Source organism: Leucoraja erinacea, chromosome 10 (assembly GCF_028641065.1).
Source record: "Leucoraja erinacea ecotype New England chromosome 10, Leri_hhj_1, whole genome shotgun sequence".
In the NCBI taxonomy this organism is placed as follows: Eukaryota; Metazoa; Chordata; class Chondrichthyes; order Rajiformes; family Rajidae; genus Leucoraja; species Leucoraja erinaceus.
In genome coordinates this window covers 50,602,469-50,624,511 of record NC_073386.1, presented here as the reverse complement: position 1 = coordinate 50,624,511, position 22,043 = coordinate 50,602,469, and the positions used below count along the sequence as shown (strand labels likewise).

The window sequence follows — 22,043 nt, the reverse complement described above, 5'->3', positions numbered from 1 at the left end:
AGGGGGCGTGGCCGCGGGTTTGAATACTAATGAGGTTCTAACTCGACAGCGAGAAGAGTCGGCGGCGGCGGCGGAGGACGCGGCTCCCGCTCCCTCCATGTGCGGCCCGGCCTCCCTGGCTGCCGGCCTCAGCCCAGGCCCCGGCCTCGGCCCAGGCCACCGCCTTCATGGAGGCCGCTGATCGCACCCAAGGCGACTGAACCCGGCGAGCGCGGCGCACCGAGCCACCAAGGCCAGGAGAATGTCAATTGCTGTGAGAAGATGAACCAGCGCCGCTTCTTGTTTGTATGTCTGATTATCTCCGTGTTATACTGGTAAGTGTCCTCGATCAACCCCCTCCCCTCCATCCCCATCTCGGTTAGGCCCCGGGACGCCCTTTCCTCCCCACTAGCTCTCCACCTCTTTTTAAAAAAAACACACAGGACGAGCCCTCACATGGTGGAAGTTTCATGGCGTGACTGGGGGCTTTCTGTTGGGGGAGGATAAATCCGCAGTTCCTTCCCGCACAAATATAAATCTAGCCTTGGCAATAAATCTAATCTCTTCAGTGGCTTTCACTCCTTGTCATGAAGAGGGTTGTCTCATTCTGACAGCCCCTGTGATATCTTCTTCTTCACCATCTCCCTCCCCATCCCCCCCCCCCCCCCCCCCCCCCAATTCTGATTCAGTAGTATTTTCTTAAACATCTCTTTAACGTTGCCTTCCCTGTGTACAGTTGTTTCCATTGTTATGGAATAATAGTGGGTACTTAGAACATATAACAGTACACAAGGTAGACTGGAATAACTCAGTGGGTCGGGCGGCATCGGGTGACTGAAGAAGGGTTCTGACATGAAGTGTCACCGATTACTTTTCTCCAGAGATGCTGCATGACCAACTGACTTCTCCAGCATTTTGTGTTTATCGTTGGTGTAAACCATCATCTGCGTTTCCTTCCTACACAGAACAGCAGAGGAGCAGGCCCTTTGCCCCGCAATGTCTATGCTGAACATGATGTCAAACCAGACTTATCTGCTTGTACATGATACAACCCTGCATAATTCATGTGCCTTTCAAAAGCCCTCTTAAAGACCACTCACTATTGTATCTGCCTCCGCCACTGCCCTCTGGCAGTGTGATCCAGGCACACCACCCTCTGCATAAAGAAACAAGTACTGCCCTTCTCCTTTAAACTTTGTCCCTCTTAATGCTATGTATGCACTCTTAGTATTTGTTATTTCAATCCTTGGTAAAATTTTCTGATTGGGTCCAGGCGTTGCTTTCAATGGTGTACAACGCTCACAATCTACCTTCTTTATGTATTTCACACTGGCATATTAACTTGTAAGTCACTATTTGAAAGAATTGTTTTATATTTACAGTAGCTTCCTAAGGAGTTATTGACATCTGTTTACAGGTTAAGAATAGGTTTGTTTCACAGTGTCAAATTATAGTTGGCATCTTCAGTTTCTGTGCTGTGGCTTTCACTTCTTGTTCTGGAGGTTTTCTTTCTTTCTGACAACTCTTTTAATTTTTCTCCTGACAGCTTGTAGTTTGTCATTCTTCATTATCTTTCCCTCCCCCATTCTGATATCCTAGCTTATTACTGTCTTTAAAATGTATAGGTACTACTGGCATTCAAGTCCTGTGCATCTTTTCTGGCCTCTGATGAAATGCAATGCCACTACTTTTTTACTCCGAATCAAACCTTCTGCAAATAGACACAAAATGTGTGGAGTAACTCAGCGGGACAGGCAGCATCTCTAGAGGGAAGGAATGGATGATGTTTTGGGTCGAAACCTTCTGCAATCTTGATATGGTTATCAAAAACTAATTCCTGTGGAATATACTGTAAATATAAAAATAGCTTTTCAATAGCGTCTTGTGTGATAGCATGCCATTGTGTGATAAGTGGGTAAGAAGATATGCTGTGAGAATTGTATGCCTCTTAAAAATAGTCCGTTCGTGCTGTTATATCATGTAGAAGCCGAGAGTGGTGAATGAGGCAAATAGATTGCATACTACCCTTGAGCAAGAAAACACTTGGATCCTTGACTGTCGTGTCAACATTGCCAATTGCATTCAAGGTCACCTAGCTTAACTTTCTTGCCTCTGACTCTTTCCAGGCTGACATATATCATCTGCAGTGTCAGCTTGTTTGTGGCCCAGATCAAACAAGTGACCGATTGTTGAGCAAGGCCATCGGCTTCATATCTTTTTTTTCTCTTGAATAGCTGCTTAATTTCCCAGTGCTGTTGAATTTTCCAACAGTGAGCCTTGCATTATTTAAGCATTGCCCTTTGGGCCTGCATTAGCAGAAGTGGTACACAGGTTACACAGTGTTAGCTTTAAATTGCTGTTCAAATCGAACGTGTTGTAAAATATTGTTTGTATAGTTTTGAATTTTTTATTAGAGAGCACAAGAACTGTGCATAAACTAATGTTTTGGTTAAAGGTCTGGAAGGTGGTTAGATTTGTAACTTTTCAACCCTCTTTCCTTTTACACCTCAACAGGGTATTTTTAATTGTCCTATTTTAATACGAAGGCTTCAATTCTTAATTTTGATTTGAGATGTGAATTAGTATTTCAGTAATTCAGAAAGTGCCATGGAAATTCCTCAAGAAAATATATAAATGTTAATTAGCATACAGCGGTTATGGTGTAAAGAAGTTAGTAATGTAGTTTGAGTTTAGTTTATTGAGGTTTTGTTGCGTGCTAACCAGTCAGCCGAAAGACTTTGAGATGGATGTTATTAATACAATATTGAATAGTTGTCAATGAGTGATTTGACATTTTAGCTAATTAAAATTTTAGCAAAACTATGTTTTTATTACCGAATTGGCAGTGAGGCAAATGATCCTTGCAATTAAGTACGAATGGGAGAACAACTATAAACAAGGGAGCAATGTGTGGATAAAAGTAACTTCCAGAGGTTGTTGAAATAATTGAAGCATTCCACATTTGGTTTCTGAATATTTCAACTCACTGACCATCTTGAAATGCATTGAATTGCTGAAGTTGCAAAGTTATTTTAATTTAACCTTCTGGTGATTGTATTACGATGCATATATTACTCAGATACTGCAAATTGACCATTATAATTGTTTCTATGTCCCAAGTTTTTAACGTGTATTTTTCTCCCTCCATATTCTTCCCCTTTTTTTTTAAATCTTTCTGTATCTGATTTGAACTGAATTTGTCCAATTAAGTTTGCACACATCATCATGACATTTGATGCAGCTAATTCAGTTGCTGCCACACGCTTCCAGTGATCCTGATTCAATGCTAACCTCTGGTGCCATTTGTGTGGAGTTTGCATGTTCTCTCTGACTGTTTGGAAATGTTTATAATACCTTGCTTTACAGAAAGAGTAATAAAGCAAAAGATGTTCATGAGGGTAAACCAAGAGAAGTATAAATGATTTAAACTTTCCTTGGAAAGGAAAGAACTACAACATGGTGTCCAATGCCCAACTGTGACATGAGTAATAAAAAAGAAACTGCTGGTTTAAATCAAAGATAGGCACAAAATGCTGGAGTAACTCAGCAAATCATGCAGCGTCTCTGGACAACATGGATACATGTTTTAGATTGATTTTCAGATTTTTACCTGAAATGTCACCCTTCCATTTTCTCCAGAAATGCTGCCTGACCTGCTGAGCTACTCCAGCATTTTATGTCGACCTGTGATACGAGTCATTTGTGTAGTTTTTAAGACTTCCCAGTGGAGATTCTAAGTGGCCCAGTAAAAAAACAGTTGTATCCAAAAATTTACAATCTTCACTTGCTATTTTTCTTAAAGGTTGGCAGAGATTTAAACTGGAATATACTGAGAAAGTTGGTATATTCTGATTTGATATTTAAAATTGCATTGTATTTTCTGATTTCTTACAGGTAATCCATTACAATACGTCATAGTGGCTTGTTATTTTAGTTTGTTAGTGCAAGATTTTCATGCTTTATAATTGGTGTACATTTGGACCGAACTCGGCCATCTTCCATGACCTACGTGAGACTCGAGTCCTTTGCTGCTTAATAATTTGTAGGATTTCATTGCTCAAAGAGCCAGCATTCTGTGGCCTTTCTAGCTGCCCTTAAGTTGACAGTGAGGCATTTTTAATGCATGTAGTTAATGATATTCAGGATCATAGTGGTAATAAATAGTTTAAAAAAGATTATCGAGATGGTCTGTATCTTGGGGTGCTTGGAGATTGTAAGATTCCCACTAGCCTGTTATTGTTTGATTTTCTAGGTGGTAGGTGGCTTTGGCAGATGCCATTGATGTCTTGGTGAGTTTGCTTTAGTGATGCCCTGTGGGAACAAGCCTTTCGGCCCACCGGGTCTGTGCTGACCAACGATCCCCGTGCACTAATACGATCCTACACACTAGGGCCAATTAGCGTACAAACCTGTACGTCTTGGTGTGTGGGAAGAAATCCTGAGCTCCCGGAAAACGCCCACGCGGTCAGTCGGAGAAAATACAAATCCATACAGACGTAGTCAGGATTGAACCCGGGTCTCTGGCGCTGTGAGACAGCAACTCTACCGCTGTGCCACAGTGCCGCCTGCCTGTGCAGCTTGTAAAGAAACAGTAATAATGCTGTGGTTTCGGAGAGTGTCAATTTTGGGGCAGTAGATGAAATGACAATCCAAGGTTGAAAATGTAATTGTTCATGGAAGTGGAAGGAACATTCCAACTCTCTCCTGACTTCTAGATGGTGGTTCAGTGGTACAGGTCCATCACTGATTTTCTGGCAACTGGTGGTCCGGCACCTCCTTTAATTCCCACAAGATTATCAGAGTGCACTTGAAATTTCCCCCCTTGGAAGTTCCCCCTAAAATGTTGCGCCTAGGCCAGGTGAGGCGACTAATCTCAACCTAATCGGGACTTCATTTGGCCCTTCGGCTGGGGCTCTGGTATTCTGGCCTGGCCAGAGCTGGCAGATCCATTCCCATAGCCAACTTCCATGGCTAATTGACTGGTCACATTTGTTTCCTGTGGCTGGGGCTCTGGAACTCTGGCCTGGCTGGAACTGGCAGATCTGCTCCTATAGCCAACTTTGCGGGCCGGTATCTCTGCCCCTGGGCGGCCTAGTACAGCTTCAGTACCGCTGGACTCCTCTCGGAGGCTGTGACCTCTCTTGGTACAGCAAAACGGGTTATCCAGAAAGGCTCTGGATCCAAGTGTGCCGGACAATCGGTTGGACTTGTGGGCCTGTGCTTTATTATCACGTACTGAGGTATAGCAAATTTATTTTGCATATAGTTCTGCAACAATATTACTATACATTAGGCACAATCTAACAGAGTATAGTAGATTACACTGAGGCAGTATACAAGTTTGGCGTCATCTTGTATAGAAAAAGAATAGCATGCCACAGGATAGCCCCTTATTTGCTGGAGTTGAGTAATTGGTGGAGCTAAGCTTCATTCCAGTGGTCAATTGATAAACCACCACTCTCCATGAAACTTCTCCTTCCCCAACTGCCAAAATGTGTTTGTAACTGTTAAGACTGTGGCAACAACTGTTGGCAACAAGACATTAAATCCAGTGCGTATAATCGGGTGATCTTAACTGTTCATGGATTATTGGTTATAATTTTGCTGCGCTTCACTGAATTCGTACCCAAATGTTTCTTGGCTTCTTTACCTTTTGAATTGAAGTTTTTTTTTTATTTTTATTTTTTAAACTGGGGTTTACTAGTTGATATGAATGTATCCTTGAGTCGGTCTCCTGACCCTGAGAACAACAAAAGGTGTCTCAGTCACTTTTCACATGGGCAACATTACCAGAATGGTTCTCTCTACAAATGCCAGCCACGTTGCAGCTCTTTGTATCGGCTTTTTAGCAGCTTCCTGCTCTAAGATTCTGCACCCTTTTTAGTTCTGTTGGCCATGTATAGTTAATTTAAAGAAACAATAATGACAAACTTTTTTTAGTTTAGAGATACTGCATGGAAATGGGCCCTTTGGCCCGCCGAGTCCACGCCAACCAGCGATCACCCCGTACACTAACACAATCCTCCACACTAGGGACAATTTACAATCTTTTCTGAAGCCGATTAACCTACAAATGTTTACACCTTTGGAGTGTGGAAGGAAACCATAATACCTGAGGAAAACCCACGTGGTCACAGGAAGAATGTACAAACTCTGTGCAGATAGCACCCGTAGTCTGGCTTGGACCGGTGTCTCTGGTGTTGTGAGGCAGTAACTCTACCACTGCCACCGTGCAGCCCCAAAACTTTCTCAAAAAGATTTTTGAGTTCTGATGTTTTATTTAAATTTTTTTTGTTTTTAATCTGATTAAAGACAACTCATTCAATGATTGAAGAATAGAAACAGCAAACAAGACAGCCATTTGATCATTTGTGATCGCACTAGCCCTTCCTGGTAGAGCTATCCAGTCAGTTCCCCTCCACCCTTTTCGCTCAGACCCTTGTAAAGTATTGGCTTCCAATAAAAGACTTCATATTTGTGTTAGAGTAGTGATAAATATGGCCAGGGTGTAGCTCAATGCTGATTATTTTTTTTTAAGTTGAATGCTTTACTGCTCTAGAGATGATATTGAAAGTTTATAGTTCATTTATGCAAGATAAGATATCATGGGTATGAAATGTGTTGAACCAGGACTGTGGCTTGCAGTTCATCTGCCATCTAACCTGCCTAATGTGCCTTCTGCATTTAAAGTCCAGCAGAACGGTACGAGTAAAGATCGGGTTGTGCAAGGCAAATGTCCTGACAGGATTTCACAGCCAGCAAAGTCAGGGGTGGAGCATTGCCAGGTGTGAAGACTGTAAATAGTTTTAAATGTCAAGTTTACAAAGTAGTATTAAGGCAAACAGTTGTAAATCATGTAGTTCAATGCATTGAACTGAGGCAAATCTAAACAAAACAAAACTTTGCTACCGACTCCTTTGCCTCAGAATCCATGTTTCAGAATTAATGTTGTCTGATGGTGCAAAATCCAGAACTGTTGGTCCACCTCGTCTCCTCTTGGTATAATATTGGTAGAACCTCAGTAAGACTGGCAGAACCACTAACTGCCATTCAAAAGGTTAGTGAAGTTTTCTAAGTTTGCAAGCACTATTGAGACAAAGTATTTAAAATGGTTGATTTCCAGACCTTTTTGGTTGGAACTGCCTGCAAAACTCAATGAGACCCAATTCTTGAACATTTGTGGCTGAGAAGGAGGCTGATTGTCCACCATGTCCCTCCCTGTTGTAGGTATGTGGTCCCTTGATCATCTCCTTGAGGATTCCAATCCACAGCAGTTGTTGTTCTATGAACAGAGAGCTGTTTTAAATAATCTTGTGCAATTTGCTGCTACTTTTATACTATAGCCTGTTATTTTATTCATTAACATTTAAACTGTTTAAATATCACCTTTTAAACATATTTAAATATCACATACTTTCAAAACAAACAATAAAGGTTGTAAAGAAGATCGACACAAAGCTGAAGTAACTCTGCAGGACAGGCAGCACTTGATAAATGGCCCAAAATGAATAAAATATTTGTTTTTAAGTCTACTGCATTTATGGGGGAATTTGCCAGTTTTATTGTAGGAAAAATAAGGAATAATCACTCAATTTCTGTGGTAATTAAGGCATAGAAGAACTAAACACACTTTTAAAGAATGAGCCAGGTATAGATTAAACTAATGGGAACATTTTAAATGCTCAAACATGCCAGCACTAAGGTTTAGACACCTGTGTATGCTGAAGTACATTCTAAGGTACCCACTTTGTAGCTTGTTAAATCTTGACATGGAAAATTCCAGCACAGGAACCGGCCATTTGGCCTTCGTACAATGTTAATGCTGACCACGATGCCTTTTAAATTAATCTTATCTGCCTAATAATACCATCTGTGGTCAATATTCTTCCATCCCTGCCTGATCATGTGCCTGTTTAAATGCTTCTTAAACATTGCTGTTGTATCTGCTTCTACCAATACCCTCTTGTATTTTACATTTCTGTGCTGGGGAAAAAGACTCTGTCTACCTACCTATGCCTCGCATAATTTACTTCCATCTGGTTGCTCCTCGATCTCTGATGCTCCAGAGAGAAAACAATCCAACCTCTCTGGAGCTAGTTCCCTCTGAACCAGGTAACATCCTGGTGAGCCTTTTCTGCCCCGTCACCAAAGCGACTGTGTTCTTCTTGTAATCCTCTTTGTGATTGTGCACAGTACTCCAAGTGAGTCATTATAATTTTATAGGGAGTCAGACGGGCTTGTGTAGACGAGGTGCCACTGTGCCACGCACCTGCACTCTGGGTGCAAAGTCCACCTGGCAAGGGATCCTTTTTTATTTCCCATCCCATTTTCACACCTTGGCTAAACAAAACAAACCAGTGGTTTCTCCACTGCCAGAGTGAAGCCAACGCAATCATACACCTCGAACGCCACCTGGGTAGTCTACAACCCAATGGTATGAACATAGATTTTTCTAATTTCAGGTAACCATTATCTCTTGTGTTTTTCCCCTGTCTCTGTCCTGCTGATTCAACTCTGGTCCTTTCATCTTTGTTCCCTTTTTGATGCCCTTCCTCCAGCCTCATCACCTATTTGTCTCCTCCTTGGTTTCATTTACCGACTATATATGCACCTCACCCATTGGATCCCCTCTCTATGTGGTTGCAGCTGCCCTTCACCTCTGTCTTTATTGTTCCATTGTCACCTTCCTTGCAAATTCCAGTACTTACTGCCATTGTGTCGCTGCTTATCACCCTTGAGCCCCTGTCTCCATCTTCACCCTTCTCCCCCATTTGCCTTTTTTAATGTCTGCTTCCACCTATCAACTTCAGGCCTCTCCACTCCAACCCTCATGCTTCCCCACTTTGTTCCTTCTGCCCATGATCACCTGCCCCTCTGTCCACTAATCGTCTACCGGCTTGTCCCTCGACTCTTTATCCATCTCCTTTTTTTAATACTTATATTTTCTCTCCAATCCTAATGCAGAGTCACCAATTTCTCTCTCTCCCCCCCCCCCCCCCCCCCCCCTCCTCCTATAGTTGCTTAACCTGCTGAATTCTTCCAATATCTGCCTTTTAACTCCAGATTCCATCATCTGCAGTCTCTATTGTTTCCTGATTATTAACTGTACCTTCTCCTGTCTGCTTACTGTGAACATTTAGTTCTGTACTAAATCCTGCTGATGGAAACAAAATGAAAACAGTAGAAATCTATCAATGCGATGATTACATTTATATAATGGACCAAATTTTGCTGGTACAAGCTCGGAATTGGACTCTTCTCTTTTGGCTTGAAGAGATTTGCAGCGTAAATTATTATTTTTTAAGTCTCAATTTGATTTTGTGGGCCTCTGGAACCTTTGGTGAAATACAGGATCAATGGTACATGTATCTCAACTAGTGAGGTTTAAATAGTGAGTAGGATCTGCTAATGATTATGATGGAAATAGATAATTAAATCTAAATTAGAGATGGATAGCAAATGGACACACAGGAAAAACTAAGGGTTGGGGATGGAGAAAGAATTGGTCTCCTTGGAGTAATTTGCTATTTGCAGGTGAGGCTCTAGTTTTAATACTTCCCTTCATGGGGCCCATGGGACAGTGATGTTGCAGGTGCATATGTTTTGTCACTTAAAGATATCCTCGAATTAACAGAATAGAACCAGGTGGGGAATTTAGTTCATATTAATGTTGCCTATTCTGTTATTCATTGAAAATAGTGAAGATGTCAATAGTGAGATCATGTTTTAGTGAAGTTGTTGACACTGTTCCAGATCCTTTTGCAAGTTGTATTGATTTACTGATATGTGTCTGCTCCATGCAGGAAGCATGTGATTTCATCTATCCATTTCATCTATCCATGTGATTTCATCTATCCATTTCTGGGTCGTATATTTTTTGCACAATGGATAATAAATGAACAAGGTTATTTAAATTCTCTCTTCAATTAAATCAAATTTACAGCACACTGATCTTTATTCACTGCAGCCCACTCTACTTCATTCAACCTATTATTTTTCCTGCTAGTATGTAGCTTCTCCATTGCTACTTGCTCTTGAATTTGATTTGTTTTATGATTTGATCTAAAGCAGTTTGATATGTATTTCCAAGATAGATACAAAAAACTGGAGTAACTCAGCGGGATAGGCAGCATCTCTGGAGAGAAGGAATGGGTGACATTTCGGGTCGAGACCCTTCTTCAGACCCTTCCCAATGTTTTCAGTCTGAAGAAGGGTCTCTACCCGAAACGTCACCCATTCCATCTCTCCAGAGATGCTGCCTGTCCTGCTGAGTTACTCCAGCTTTTTGTGTCTATCTTCGGTTTAAACCAGCATCTGCAGTTCCTTCCTACACATAGCTGGGGGCAGAATGCATCTGCAGATTCCTAAGAAGCAAGGAGATGTAGTGCATAAATGTTGCATTTAAATTGATTTGCAACTTTCTTTGTGGACATAAATGGAAATATTTTCAGTGTGGAAGATAAAATTCCCGTTCACTGAAAATTTGTGCGTTTAATATAAAATCTGGAAATCCTATCCCTGATGTTTGTGCTAAGCCAAACTGTTTTAAATTTAAAGACAAATGTGCATGTATTAACATTTTCTTATGGTTATTGTGCACTTGGCAACTGTAAAAAATTAAAATTTCCCAAGTATGCATTATTTCAATGTTTCCCACTTGCTTAAACATCATTTGAGAAATGTGAAGTAAGTTTTTAAATATACATTGGTGCTCCAATTGCAATACTTGTTTACCAGTTGTAGAAACTGCCATCTCCCGTGATTTGAGACTTTTATGTTCAGAGGGATTTGAACATTTTAAGGCCTCTGGTGTGTTTCTTTGCACATCCATGTATTGTGGCCTGAGTTTGCACAACATAATAAAACATTGGTTAGGCAGCATTTGGATGATTGGGTACAGTGTTGGTCACCCCTTTGCAGGAAGGATGAGGCTTTGGAGAGCGTGCATGAGAGGTTTACCTGAATGCTGCCTGGATTAGAGGGTATTAGCTGCAAGGAGAGTTTAAACAAACTTGGACACACTGATCTGTTCTGTATTCATGCCTACTATATTCTGTTGTGCTGAAGCAAAGCAAGAATTTCATTGTCCTATCTGGGACATATGACAATAAACTCTCTTGAATCTTGAGCGTTGGTGGTTGAGGGGAGACTTGATAGAATGTATTAAAAAAATATATCTAAGGCCTAGATAGAACAGACAGTCAGAACATTTTGGTGGGTGCCTGGAATATGATGTAGGGATGGTGCAAGAGGCAGATTAGATAATAGCATTTAAGAGGATTCTAGATAGGCCCATGCATATGCAGGGAATGGAAGCATATGGATCATGTGTAGGCAGAGGAGATGACTTTAACTTGGCATCATGTTCGTCGTTGACATTGTGGGCCTACGGTCTTGTTCCTGTGCTGAATGCTCGATGTTCCAAGTTCAAATACTGAATGCAGCTTAATTTTTGTAAACTGTGCAGCTTTGTATCCTTATTTGCATTTGCCTTGCTTTATCAAATCCATAATTGTTGGAAAACTTAAATTACTTCACGACTAGTGAGTGTTAACTGAAATGCAGCAAATTCATATCTATATTAATTTGATGTGCCCACATTATTTTTCAATTGTTTTTGGTATTTGTATTATAATTCTTAAATTATTTTTCTGCAATTGTTTCTCCTTTAATTAATTTGAAAAATAGCTCTTCCTGCATTTGCCTTAAAACTATCTAGATCTGTTGAGAGAGCCCCCACATGTTCTACACACAGTAAAGCATTGTGCTATCTTCCTTCACAGTTGCCGTGCCTGAAAATTGGTTAAGCTGTTAGTCTGCGTTTTTTAGCTGTAATGAAGTGTCTAATGGGTCAGGACAGATTGCTAGTAATTACTTTTTACAGTACATAATGTGGATTCATTCTTATAATTAATGTTCTGATGCCAGTAAACATTGCGCACTTTTTATTTCTGTTTGGTGCCCATGTCTGTTTCTTCATCAAGATTTAATTTATTTATGTAATTTACTGTGGTGCACCCATGTATTAACAATTCTAAATTGTGGTACTTGGAGTTGTGTGCACAATTAGTCTTGGTGGTGAATAAAATTGAGGAAATGCTTTGCCCAGCTTTTTATGCCAATGTTGATGTCTGAGCCTCGTTGTGTTTTTCCTGACTTTTTGCTATCTTGCAAATTATAATTTCTTCTAAGTAAAAGTTAAGTTTGCAAAGCAATTGAACCATCAAAATGCATACTGTTTCTGGGACTTGTTGTCATTTTTTAAGGATTTGAATGCAGGTTTGACTCCCCAGGGCTGGGTACTGAATGTGCCTGTACCCAAATAGGTTGATTAGCCTTAACTTGTTTTGAATTTTAATTTTTTGCATTAGTAGTTTTTTTTTTACTGTGAATTAGCTCTCGTACACCTTGGGTTTAATAATTATAAACTGTGGTACTGAGTAGAGCACATGCAGTACTCAATTTTTTTTTCTCGTCTTCTCCATGTAAACAAGATACTTTTAGCAAAACTACGGAAACAATATTAAATATTAAGTTTGCCGGAATAGTGATGAGTAACTTTAAGATGTGACATTTCAGTTATGTTAGTTGGAATTTGTTGATCCAGCGAAAAGATTCTTGGCTGCTAAGCTGCTTGTATGGCTGCTAAGATTTTTTTTTATATAGTGGAGATGGTGAGGAGGCTTTTTCATTATTCCAACATGGCTTTGTTAAGCCCTTGTTCCAGAGACAATGGCATGAATAATGTCGTCAATAAACCAAAGTGCAATTGTTTTGCTGAATAACAAATTCTGTTCCTTGCAGTTTATATTTTAAATGTGAATTCACAGATTTTTTAAATTATTTTTTTTTAAATGCTGGTTTACCAACGTGAAGAAGGGTCTCGACCCGAATGGTCACCCATTCCTTCTCTCCATAGATGATGCCGGTCCTGCTGAGTCACTCCAGCATTTTGTGTCTACCTAGTTTTTTAAAAAACAACCCAACATGATATATTTAAAATGCAATGCAAATAATCAAAAATTGGAAGAATTAGTAACAACATTGTTTGGCTATATTGAAATGTAAAGTCAAACTAAAGGGATTGAATATGGTGGCATAGCCCTTCAGCTCGTATGTATTTTCAGACTGCGGGGCTGTTCATTTTGAGAGAAAAAATGAACGTCTCAATTTTGCAGTTGTTACAACCCGGGAACAGCAAATAACCCCTCAAGAGACTAACTCACCTTTTATACATTCCCTTCGGTCAGTCGAGCTGTTGCCTGTTGGGAATAATTTCTTCCTTCTGAGAAGCCTAAAGATTGGAATAAATGAATGCTATAGAGGTGTATGTCAGAGACGGCCTGGTTTTTATTATTTATTTGATTTGATCTCCTGCGACATTGCAGATAGTTGGTCGGGTGATTTGTTTTATAAAGGGAGCTCTATTCTGTCGTTTGGGAATATATTCTCCATTTGATTTTTGATGGAACTTTAAATGGGATTTTCTGAAGTTTTACTGCTTATGTATGTAAATTGACAGTGCTTGTAAACTTCTAGCCAGAAGAAATACGTATTGAGTGCTTTTCCTTTTAAATATTTTTAAATATGTCCACGTTGCAGCCAAAAGCGTGGCACCAGCATGTGTGTCTCCACGAATGCTTCCTTAGTGCTGGCTGCTGAAGTGACATATTATGTTAGAAGAAAGCTGGCTGTGTTCTTTATTAGATGTTTTCAGTACATTTTGATATTTGCTGTTGGTTACATGATTACAAATTAATAATTGAGTTTGACTAGGCTACATGGGAATTTATGTACACAGGCATTTTTGTTTTTGGCCGTGCAAATGTTACCTCTATGGGCCCTACTTTTACTGGTAACTTCTCTTTCCTCCTGGAACTGATGAATTGTTGCTCTTATTGAGGATGGTGATGGTATTTTTGGTAGGAATGGTGTCATATTATGAGATATCAAGTTTTGTATTAAACTCATTGCAGCCACAATATTAAATGTATGAAGGAGATTAGAGTGGCCCCCTTAATTCCTATTCTTAACGTTACTCTTCGTTATTGCTGAACAGAAGAAAGCTTGCAAACTGGTTGAGCGCATTCTATATTAATCCATGCATATGGAAAGCCCAGAAGGCATCTGCACTGTACAGTGACAGTCTTGTGAATCTGGACAGGATATTATCTTTGACAGTTGCCTCAGGGGCTGCCGTTAAAATGTAATTTTTCTAGCATATCCCGTTTAATTGCATTACAGTGAAATGCTTTCACAAAATGTGGGAAGCAAAGATTATTTTCTTCACCATGTTTTTTTCATTTTTGGGGATAAAATCATTCACTTGGATAACCCCGATGACTTAACCCCAGAATTCTTGTTGGATGATAAAATATTTGGAAATAAATAGTGTTTGGTTGATTCACTCTTAGCGAATGAGCTATAATTTACCAAATAGTTGCTCCCCAAATGCTGGGCAATGTCACAGAATTTGTAGAACCAGTTTGTCGGGACCAATTGACACTTGGGAATAGTGCCTGTTACGAGAGGAGAACAAAAATGGCATTAAAATGCAGTCATTAGGATTGATATATTTAATGCAAACTATTTCTTAGGATCTTTGAATATGGTATCTTGTTTTTGACACTTCCTTTAATGCATCTGGTAAACACTTGACTGGAAATCAAATGCATCTTGTGTGAGATTTAAACATCAATGCACATTGTCACTGTACCAATGAAAGGCCTTTACTGAGTGATCAATATTGCATGCATGGAGGAAATGGCCCAGAGTTCTCAACCTTTTCTGCAGTCCCATTTTCATTTGTATAGAAATAATGATTTTCTTTTTGTGACATGCATGCTTGGGACAAAAATTGGGACAGCAGCAATTCACTGCTGTTAAAGTTTGCTTAACACTCAGCACGAATTCTTATCCAGGGTAATATCTGATTGACTGATTCTTCCAGTACTCTGTGAATTTATGCTGGTGACCTTATTCCTTCATCTGGATCCATTGGGTTGTGTTGGCCAGGCCTAATCACTAATTGGCCTAATCTTGGTTACCATGACAATAGCTATATTCCCTATCTGCCGAGAGGTCCTGGGTGCCTCTGAGATGTCTCTGAAATGAGCCCATCGTGCCTTATCTTCCCCGCTGTTTATTTTGCTTGGATAACCTGTCTTGATAATCCCTCCAACCGCCTAATTTATTACTGCTGGCGTAACCTTGGCCCTTAATGGAGAACCAAGTGGGCAGATAGCACAGTGGCGCATTGTCTCTTATCTCAGAGTTCAACTGCTCGTGTGCAGTCTTGCTGACTTCAGCTTTTGTACGCAGCAAACCTTCATAGATGATCTTAACCCTTGATTGCCCTTGCTGATGATGCTCCCTTACAAATGTCCCAGTACACTGCCCTCCCCACTTGGCCCTTGAGTACGAACTCGAGGAAGCCACAACTAAATCTCTACTGCTTTGAAGTGTCCACCCTGACACCTGTGATCAGGCACCAGTGAAGAAGGGTCTCGACCTGCAATATCACCCATTCCTTTTCTCCAAAGATGCTGTCTGTCCCGCTGAGTTACTCCAGCTTTTTGTGTCTACGGTTTAAACCAGCATCTGCAGTTCCTTCCCTCACACGTCAGTTCTTCTGCGGCATCTCCCGATACTTGTGCTGATTTCTAAGTGGGAAGATCAATGCCTTTTACTAACTCATGATTGCTTTTTTTTTTTTTTTGCTAGTTCTTGACTAATAATGTACAAATGACAAACCCTATTCAATACATTCTGAAAACTGTTATGTACACACCACCAACGTTGCGGCCCGATGGATAACGGGAAACCTGCCTTTATGACCAGCTGATGCTCCTGGAGGGCACAGGCAGGCATAGCAACATAAATCGCAAAGCATTTTCCCTCTGCTTTCTTCTGCTCATTCACTCTTATGGTAAGTCAAGTCTGAGCCAGGAGCTAATATGTGTGATATTAAGCATTCCCACTTCGACATTAAGACTCTCGTTCCTAAGTGATAAGACCAGAATTACACCATTCGACCCATCAAGTCGACTCCGCCATTCAATCAGGGCTGATCTAGCTCTCCCTCTTAGCCCCATTCTCCTGCCTTCTCCCCATAACCCTTGACTCTCTGATGCCACCCCTCCAACTGGTGGGTTGAATCTTTACCATCCTGCACTCTGGACCTAGTTGCTACCTGGTGGATTGCGTCTAGGTGCACCTGGTGCACCCTCTTGTAATATTATCTATGAGGATAATGTACTATTGACGATCTCTAACTCACCATTCAGTTCTTAGGGGGTAGAACTTTTCAAAGTTGTAAAGATCTTGCCTCAGAAGTTTTGTGTGTTCGGTACCATGTATTGAGGCCCAGATAGGAACTAGTTGGCAAGACCAATATGGTTTAAAAACATGGGTTTCAAACCCAAGTAGGTGATTGTACAGGGGAGACCTCCTTGTACAAAGGCTGCTTCTGTGGCAGTGAGACATTATTCTCCCTTTCTTCAGTATGGATGAAATGGTGGGAGGAGTGGAATATTTCCAGGCTGTTTCTTGGAAAAGGAAACTTCCTTGCACCAAAATTCCCTAGGGGATACCCTGCAATGTCCCTGCTGGAAACCACCTGTCATTCTTTGGGTTCCTGCAGACATGTGTGAAATGTCTTGCGAACTGTAAGGACGCTGCATTACTGGATTTGCAGGCCTCTGGTGCATTAAATGGTCATAAAGTTGTAGGTCCAGTTAAAGTTTACAGTCTAATCATTACCAGGAATCGTCGCGGGTCAATGCTATTGGGGAGCTGCGTTCTATGGAGGGCTAGGTTGTTCCACTGACAATGTCGATGGACTGGGCACTCAGATGCGGGAAAACCCATGGTTGTGTTACATTTATTTGAAACATTTGGGCGGTCACATTTAGAGTATTGTGTTCGGGGGGGTGGAAGGAACGAGCCTCCTGAGGAATAGTTTAGGCAGGTACTATCGTGACATTTAAGAAGCATTTGGACAGGTACATGGATAGGATAGGATTAGAGGGATATGGGCCAAATGCAGGCAGGTTGGACTGGTGTGGTTGGGGCATATTGGTAAGGTTGGGCTGAAGGGCCTGTTTCCATATGATATCTCTGCCTCTACAACACATAAGTGGATGTTCTTCAGTTGGGAGAGTGATGCGGAGGAATTGACCTCTCCTGAAGGACTTGCCCATGTGGGAATGCTGAATTCCGGCAGAATTGTTAAAATGTCTGATGGAATGTGGAGTGGGAGAGATGAGCGGAGCTTGAGCTCTGGGTCATCTTCTGTGCTGATTGCTTGAACCATATCGTGTTTGTTGTTGGAAATGCAACAATCAGTTTTGAGTGCATTAACCTAGAAACTAAAACCAGTTTCCATAATACATATTGTGTTTTGAAATGCCACTGGAAATTTAGTCCATGTCATTATTTTGTCAAATTTTGATATTCAATATATGTGACAAAACACAAATAATCAAGAATCCTAAATCGTGATGAAATGCAGCATTCCATTGATAAGTAGCAAGGGAATGTAGGCCACCAGGTTACGGATAAAATTAGTGGTGGTATGCAGTTAGTCTATGTTGGCATTGACTGACATGGGACAAATGGCAACACAAGTATGGAGATGACTTCTGTGCTTTTATTTTCCCAATTGTTAGTCTGTAAACAGCCTCCAGCAACATGAACCCTTCTTGAAATTCATGTATCCGATCCTCTAATTTCTACAGGGATTTTCCTGATGGTCTGTTGTAACAGCTGAATCGTACACCACCTGGGTCTACCGCAAATGGTGCGCCCAAACTGTAGGATCCTCATCTGTGGAAATTATATCCTGCAATGCACAAAATACCTTGTGGCAATTTCCAACTTAGAATCTCTTAATCGATGCATGACTGTGTTGTATGTTAGATGTTTCTCAGGTGGAATAGGATGAAAAAGTGTGAAGAATGAAAAAAACTTGCAGGCAGGTGGGACTGGTGTAGACGAGGCATGTACTGTTTACTTGGTGTTGCAACCTTAGTATTTCCCTGGTGTTCTCATCTCGGGCACTCTCTCTTCTCCCATCAAGCACGAGGTACAGAAATGTGAAAACATGCCTCCAGATTCAGGGATAATTCCCCAGCTGTTATTGGGCAACTCAACTACCCTATCACCAACTTGTGAGGGTGGTCCTGAGCTACCATCTACCTCAGTGGAGACCCTTGGACTATATTTAATCAAGTCAAGTCAGGAGAGTTTATTGTCATGTGTCCCAGATAGGACAATAAAACTCTTGCTTTGCGTCAGCACAACAGAATATGGTAGGCATGATTACAGAACATATCAGTGAGTCCATATACCATTATAAAAAATATATACACACATCAATAAATTAACAGATAAAGTGCAAATAAACAGATCATTATTATTATCTATTAATGTTCAGAGATTTGTTTCAGTTGAGTTTAATAGCCTGATGGCTGTGGGGGAGTAGCTATTTCTGAACCTGGACTTTGCAGTCTTCAGGCTCCTCACCTTCTACCTGAAGGTAGCGGGGAGATGAGTATGTGGCCAGGGTGGTGAGGGTCCTTGATGATGCTGCCAGCCGTTTTGAGGCAGCGACTGCGATAGATCCCCTCGATGGTAGGGAGGTCAGAGCCGATGATGGACTGGACAGTGTTTACTACTTTTTGTAGTCTTTTTCGCTCCTGGGCATTCAAGTTGCCGAACCAAGCCACGATGCAACCGGTCAGCATGCTCTCTACTGTGCACCTGTAGAAGTTAGAGTCCTCCTTGACATACCGACTCTCCGTAATCTTCCCAGGAAGTAGAGACGCTGATGTGCTTTCTTAATAATTGCATCAGTGTTCTGGGACCAGGAGAGATCTTCAGAAATATGCATGCTCAGAAATTTGAAGCTCTTGACCCTTTCAACGATCGACCCATTGATATAAACGGGACTGTGGGTCCCATCCTACCCCTTCCAAAGTCCACAATCAGTTCCTTGGTTTTGCTGGTGTTGAGGGCCAGGACCTTACTGGACTTTATCTTGCACTAAACATTATTCCTGGTACCCAGTAACTCAACACTGTGGAAGGCCTGATTGTATCATGCATTATCTTTCAGCTGACTGGATTACACGCAACACAAAGCTTTAAAATGTACCTCGGTATAAGTGACAATAAACTGAATTAAAAAAAAAAAAATTTTGTAGAGCTTGGCTATAAAATTAGAAATAATATTTTGTAAATTGCACCGGTGGAAGGATCTTTTTTCAGAGCAAGGAACTTTAAGTTAACTGGCAAAAGTCATTTTGCAAAGAAATTGTGTGGAGGGATAGGGAAAGGAAATGAGGGTGAGGCCGTGGAGTGAAGTGAATGCTTATGAGTTTGGAGAAATCTGTCTGCAGCTTGTACCGTAAACTCTGGTCTGGTTTTATTCCTTCCACAGCATTTTGAAGTCTAGAGGCATGATGACATAAACATAAGGTGGACAAAAATGCTGGAGAAAGTCTGGGGGTGAGGCAGCATCTATTCCTTCGCTCCATAGATGCAGCCTCACCCGCTGAGTTTCTCCAGCATTTTTGTCCACCTTCGATTTTTCCAGCATCTGCAGTTCTTTCTTAAACATGACATAAACATATGTTGCTTTTCTTAACTCTAGCCCTGTATTCATTAGGTAATAAAGGTGCACTTAAGTTTGGAGTATGTGCTGGATCCTTCAGAGAATAAGAAATATATAAATAAATCATGAACACTACTTTGAGGCATCTTCTTTGCTAGTTTTCCTGGGAATTTACTGAGAAAATTTGGGCCCCATATTTGAGAAAGGATGTGCTGGCTCTGGAGAGGCTCCAACAGAGGTTTACAAGAATGATTCCAGGAATGAGTGGGTTAGCATATGATGAGTGTTTGACAACACTGGGTTCTACTCGCTGGAGTTTAGAAGGTTGAGGGAGGGACCTCATTGAAACTTACAGAATAATGAGTGTGGCCACAAAATGCTGGAGTAACTCAGCAGGACAGGCAGCATGTATGGAGAGAAGGAATGGGCAATGTTTCGGGTCAAGACCCTTTTTCAGACTTTTGATTTAAACTAGCATCTGCAGTTCTTTCCTATGCATAGATAGAGTGGATGTTTCCACTGGTGGGAGAGTCTAGGATCAGAATTAAAGAAAGCTCTTTTGGAAAGGAGGTGAGGAGGAACTACTTTAGTCAGAGGGTAGTTAATCTGTGGAACCCATTGTCACAGAAGGCGGTTGTGGAGGCCAAGTCAGTGGATGTTTTTAAGGCAGGGATAAAGAAATTCTTGATTAGAACGGTTGTCGAGTGTTATGGGGAGAAGGTGGGAAAATGGAATTAGGAGGCAGAAATCAGCCATGATTGAATGGCGGAGTAGACTCGATGGGCTGACTGGCCTAATTTTACTCCTCTAACTTGTGAATTTGTGAAATGCATAACATGGTCAAGACATTGTTAATTTGACTATTTACTAATGTTAGGATACTTCTGACAATCATATCTACTCTCGAGGCGCAAGAATTACTTGCTGGAAAATTTGTTAACAAATAGTTAATTTTTGAGGTAAACAAAATAGAATTATATGCTTCACTTCTTTGGTGTAGTTTATTCAAAGTCGGGGAAGCAAATGCAAATCGTGGTGACATTTTAAATTCGAATTATGTGCGGCTTGCATGATCTTTTGCTGTAATTTTTTTTAAATCGTCATTGTACAAACTGGCCAGGTGAAAATAATCACAACGTGAAAAATCACTAAGTACCAGTTGGCAGCAACCTTTTTGCATATAGGTATTTAATGAGTATGTTTAACCACTTTGAATGCCAAATTTTCTTAAAGTGACTGCAGTACTCCAATCCAACTGCCATTGTTCTACCTGCTCTTTTTTAAATTGCGAAGAGTTTTTAAAACTAGGTCGATTTGTGTTGAATAGATTGCCAAGATTGTTATTTTCCAACATGCCACATATCTGTGTTTTTGTTGCAAATGTTTAAAGCATATTGTATTTTCTAATTCGTTTAACAACACTAGTCTAAACTTGGCTTCAATGTAATTTGTACCAGTTCTGCTGAGGGCTTTTAAAAGTGCACCTTCAAATCATCGGCTGAAACAAGTCAATAATCCAAGCCGTGACTTCAGTCATCTTTGCCCCAAGTGTGGGTGCATCCATGGAAACTCCAAACATCCTGGAGTTGTGCAGTCGAGCTATTATTAAGGTGCAAAGTTACCTGTGCGTCATTAGGACATCCGATGTATCATCTTGTTCTTTTTGTCCAATTTATATTAACCCTTAAACTATCATTGACCAACACAGGTGGCATTTTTATTTTTACTTAAATCATTAATTTAATTCCAAATGAGCAATTCAGAAATTTCAACATCCAATTCAGTCATAGATGTAGCCCTTAAATCACTTCTCTACAAAAGCTTTTAACATTTGGAATTAATTGAATGGAGCAATGAATGTATTATTCGGTAATCTATATTTCTTTAGTGGCTTACACCCCTGTCTGCAGTTGGTTGTAGTTTTCAACCTGGTATTGCTTTCAATTGCACAAAAGATGCAAAAACGTTGACGTAATATGTGTTAAGAGAACAATATTATGACGTTCCACATTCTAGCAGGTACTTGGCACCTATTTATTAAACATTAGTTGACAAAATCCAAACCTCATTGTCTTTGATCAAGTGGTATCTAAATTGCATGCACCTTAAATCAACAGTGGTCTGTTATTATTTTTGTTACATCTATGAATTTATGACATTAATGAATGAGTATTTTAGCTATGTTCAAGATAGTTTTTGGGGCAGTTGAAATTATAATTAATATTTGTCATTATTAATTGTGAAAAAGCCTTTTAGGATGGTCTCTAACCGTTTATCCTGCATAATTAGAAATATTAATTTGTTTTTGGAGTAAAGCGAACATAACCCATGTACATATTTTTTTCACATGGTGTAACTTGTTTTAAACTTTGATTATAAAAGAATTGATCATATTATGCAACGTTAATTGATTGCCCATCATTTTGTAATGTGTTTGTATAACAAAGAGC

The 22,043-nt window shown here is 40.4% G+C and overlaps 1 protein-coding gene across 2 annotated transcripts in view; it reads left to right on the top strand.

Moving 5' to 3' along the window:
- The first annotated feature begins 22 nt into the window (after window positions 1–22).
- suco (SUN domain containing ossification factor) overlaps window positions 23–22,043 on the top strand; it is a 79,562-nt gene continuing 57,541 nt past the window's right edge. For both annotated transcript variants that reach the window (XM_055642252.1, XM_055642251.1), the window contains exon 1: window positions 23–314. In XM_055642252.1, coding sequence (XP_055498227.1) covers window positions 262–314 — 53 coding nt within the window. In that variant the 5' untranslated portion in view covers window positions 23–261. The remainder of the gene's footprint in view (window positions 315–22,043) is intronic.